This window comes from Loa loa (assembly GCF_000183805.2).
Source record: "Loa loa unplaced genomic scaffold supercont3.350, whole genome shotgun sequence".
Classification (NCBI taxonomy): Eukaryota; Metazoa; Nematoda; class Chromadorea; order Rhabditida; family Onchocercidae; genus Loa; species Loa loa.
The window spans coordinates 1-3,501 of NW_018108530.1; the positions used below are offsets into that span (position 1 = coordinate 1).

Genomic DNA, 3,501 nt, shown 5'->3' on the forward strand with positions numbered 1-3,501 from the left:
CATCCATCAGATGTAACATTAAGACTTAGATTCCGTCTCAAATATATACAAAAAGTGAATAGTTTCATGTATTCTAAATTAATTGGAATATGAAGTTCGTTTTATGGCACTGATATCTTCACCATCAATTTTCAAATTGAGTCAATTTATTGAAAAATGTAGTGATGGGAAAACTAATTGTAAGCACAAATGTCACAACAGTTGTTTTTCAGAGGTGAAAAAGTATAAGTGTCCGCACATTAATTGTAGTGCGACCGTACAGAGCAAAACGAAATATATAGAACATTTCCAAACGCACGATAAACCATTTCATTATCAATGCAAGCATCCCGGTTGTGGGAAAGAATTCCGCATTTCATCAACATTTTCCAATCACAAGAAATCCTGCCAATACAAACCTCAGAGTGAGAACTTCCTCAGTTTTAAGTAATCACTGGAAAGGCAAAATAAATGTTCCAACAGAGTTTCTCAGTTTTGCAAATTCGGCAGAGTTTTTATCATTTATTTACTTATTTGAAATGAATGCACTTGAAAATATGTTACGGAATATCTATGACTGTGGAGTGGAACAAATTGTTCACATCGTTTGACTCAATGAAGTGATAACTAAGAAATGTTCATTATAGATTCAGCGGAAGGAAATTCGAAGTTGGGACGTACTTTGGCAGACACACGAAACCATCACATTGCCTGTCAAAGTTCAGTCAATCAACAAGATCGCTCGAATGATGAGTATCTCTCAGAAAAATTTAACATCTTGGATGACCTCGATGGTAGCATCTTCGACGATCTTAACATCCCCGACGATGTTGTTGTTGACGTCGAAGATATTAATATCGACGATGGTAACATCTTCGACGGTGTTGTTATTAATGAATGAATGTTGATATCGAAGATATTAACATGGAAAACATTAACACCGACAACCCCGATGATAATATCTTCTAATGTTAGCATCCCCGACGATGCCAACTTCCTCGAGGACTTCGAAATGTTTTGCTGTCAATTAAAACTGTCTGCTTGCAGTATATTAAAAGTATTTATGTCTCCAATTTATCTCTTCTCCTTCCCCTTCTCTTTCCATCTCTCTCCGTTTATAAATTTTATAGCAAAAAAAGTCATGAAAATTAATCTTCTTTTTCGTCTTGTAAGAATTATCTAAGGATGTCATACAAAAAGATTTTCCATTGGAGCTTTGAGCACATTTAACGGATACTTGCATTTCTTGACAAAATTTCAGAAATATCAAAAATATCTTTAACCAGTTCTGATAAATGTTTTGATGAGTAATTTGTCTACTATAATGATAAACAATTGCCCTTAAAGGTTGCTTATACAAATCTGATGTCATTAGTGAATCTGCTATCAAAGAATTAATTTGTCATTATGGATTGTTGTCGGTTAGAACTACATCAGCTATTCTGCCTGATCAATTAGGTAATACTTTGATAATAGATTGTACCACATTAAACACAATGTGGATCATGCTCTTTCAAATATACCAAATATACCAATCAACTTCTGTCAGCAAAGCCAATAACTATGAGTATGAGGTGTTTAAACAACTATGGGTTGTTTTAATTAGAATTCATAGCATTTTTCAAGTAAATGATTTGTTACACGAAATTTATAAAATAAATATTTTGGTATCTAAATTAATCAACTCATCAGTTCAAAAAGGAACCTTTTTCGACAGATGGGTCGAACAAACCACCAATCCTGTATTCCGGAATGCAGCACTGAGATCAAAATTTAATAATATCATTATTCATTTAGCAGCATTTTACATAAGTTCATGAATCCTCCTATAGCTTATTTAAAGGAAAAATAACAGGAATTATGATAATACCGATTTATGAAAAGATCAGGAGTAATGTGGAAAAAGCCCAACCTGAATATATTTACAGACACAAGAAATCCTGTTAACACAAACCTCAGAGTAAAAACTTCCTCAGTTTTAAGCAATCACTAAGAAGACACAAGAAATATTTCCGCAGAGCTTCTCAGTCTTGCAAATTCAGCAGGGTTTTTAGCATTTTTATCTACCTGAAATGAATGCACGTAAAAATATATTTCTTTCGGAGATGTGAAAAAGCATTTGAAAAATGTTTATTATATGCCAAGTAGAAGGGGATTTGAAGTTCGAGCATACTTTGACAAGCAAACAAAAAGACGATTTTTCTGGTCAAAGTGTAACTGTTCAAGTAGTTCAACGAATCAGTCGAGGAATGAGGATGTCATAGAAGACGATAATATTCCAGATGAGTTTTATTGGGCACTATTTGGCAATAAGAATAAAAATTGAAAACCGAGATTGGTCATATCGCAGCAGAACGTTCAGAATTACCTGTTATGCAGTATACTTTCATCAAAGGTATTATTAAAACCGGGCTTTTCGCTTGTAATATATGCGGAAAAAAGTAAACAGCATCTCATGATTTAATGTTTTTCCGTGGTATTGATATTTTCGTGATCAATTTTAGAAATATTAGGAAATAATTAGGAAAATGTGCAATAGAATAAATGGTTACAAGCAGAAATGTTATATCAAAAGTTTTTCAGACAAGCAAAAGTATAAATGTAAATTTTGCTGAATGTGTGTTAAGAGTACGAAAAACACAATCCAGAAGCACAACCCTATGAGAGGGATACTGTTCATTTCTTTTGTCGCGATAAAGCAACATTCAAAAAAAATTTTATTCCAGGTCAAACGAAACAAGGTCCATAGTTCGACAAACATAAGAAAGGAAAAGTGCTAATTAGAAGCTACGAATCAGAAGCTATCAGAAGAATCAGAAGCTACGTATTATTTTTTATCAGAATTTAGCGGCGGATTTCAGATCTAAATGTTCACGTTCACAGTCTTAATGTGATATTGGATTTTCTGATCCGCTTTATCATTATTCTCTTTATTTTTCCACATTTCATTAGGAATGGTACAAACATATTAGCTGACAGCGATACGTGAACGTAATATTTAGACATATAAAATAAAATTTGCATGTATAAATAAATAACTTCTAATCGAAACAGTTATTACACAAAGCATCAAAAGTAAAGCGGAAAATGCTCATCTAAGGATTTGTAGCAAATGGTCACATCAGTGGGAGGTTAAGAAAATTTAAATTAACAGGGGAAACATGGAACTTCGTCGTAAAAGTATTTATGATACAATTTTTGGTAATAATTAAACTTAAATTCCGTACACATAAAGCTCTTTTTCTTCCATTTGTATCGTTTACAGCAATGAAAATTAATATTTTAAATATAATTAATCACTAATGTTGTTAATGCCTCAAAGAACTACTGTTGAAGTATATGTCCAGTGATTCCAAGCGACAATTTCTTAGCAGTTAAATTCATTTTCACGCAAGTGATCTAAACAGCCAGTGATGTGTGACATAAAGAAATTAAATGTAGTTGTTGACGTGGCGTTCCGTTGATTACAGAAAATTACGCAAAATAGGAAAACAAAAGAATGCCAACACATTAATGAAAATC

At 32.7% G+C, this 3,501-nt stretch overlaps 1 protein-coding gene across 1 annotated transcript; it reads left to right on the top strand.

The window, feature by feature from the left end:
- Positions 1-103: 103 nt before the first annotated feature.
- LOAG_13710 (zinc finger protein) lies at positions 104-982 on the top strand (the record flags this gene model as incomplete). The annotated part of the gene is made up of 2 exons (XM_003149217.2): positions 104-404; positions 627-982. The coding sequence occupies 2 exons, from the start codon at positions 104-106 to the stop codon at positions 878-880; spliced, it is 555 nt and encodes a 184-aa protein (XP_003149265.2). The 3' UTR covers positions 881-982.
- Between the last annotated feature and the right edge of the window lie 2,519 nt (positions 983-3,501).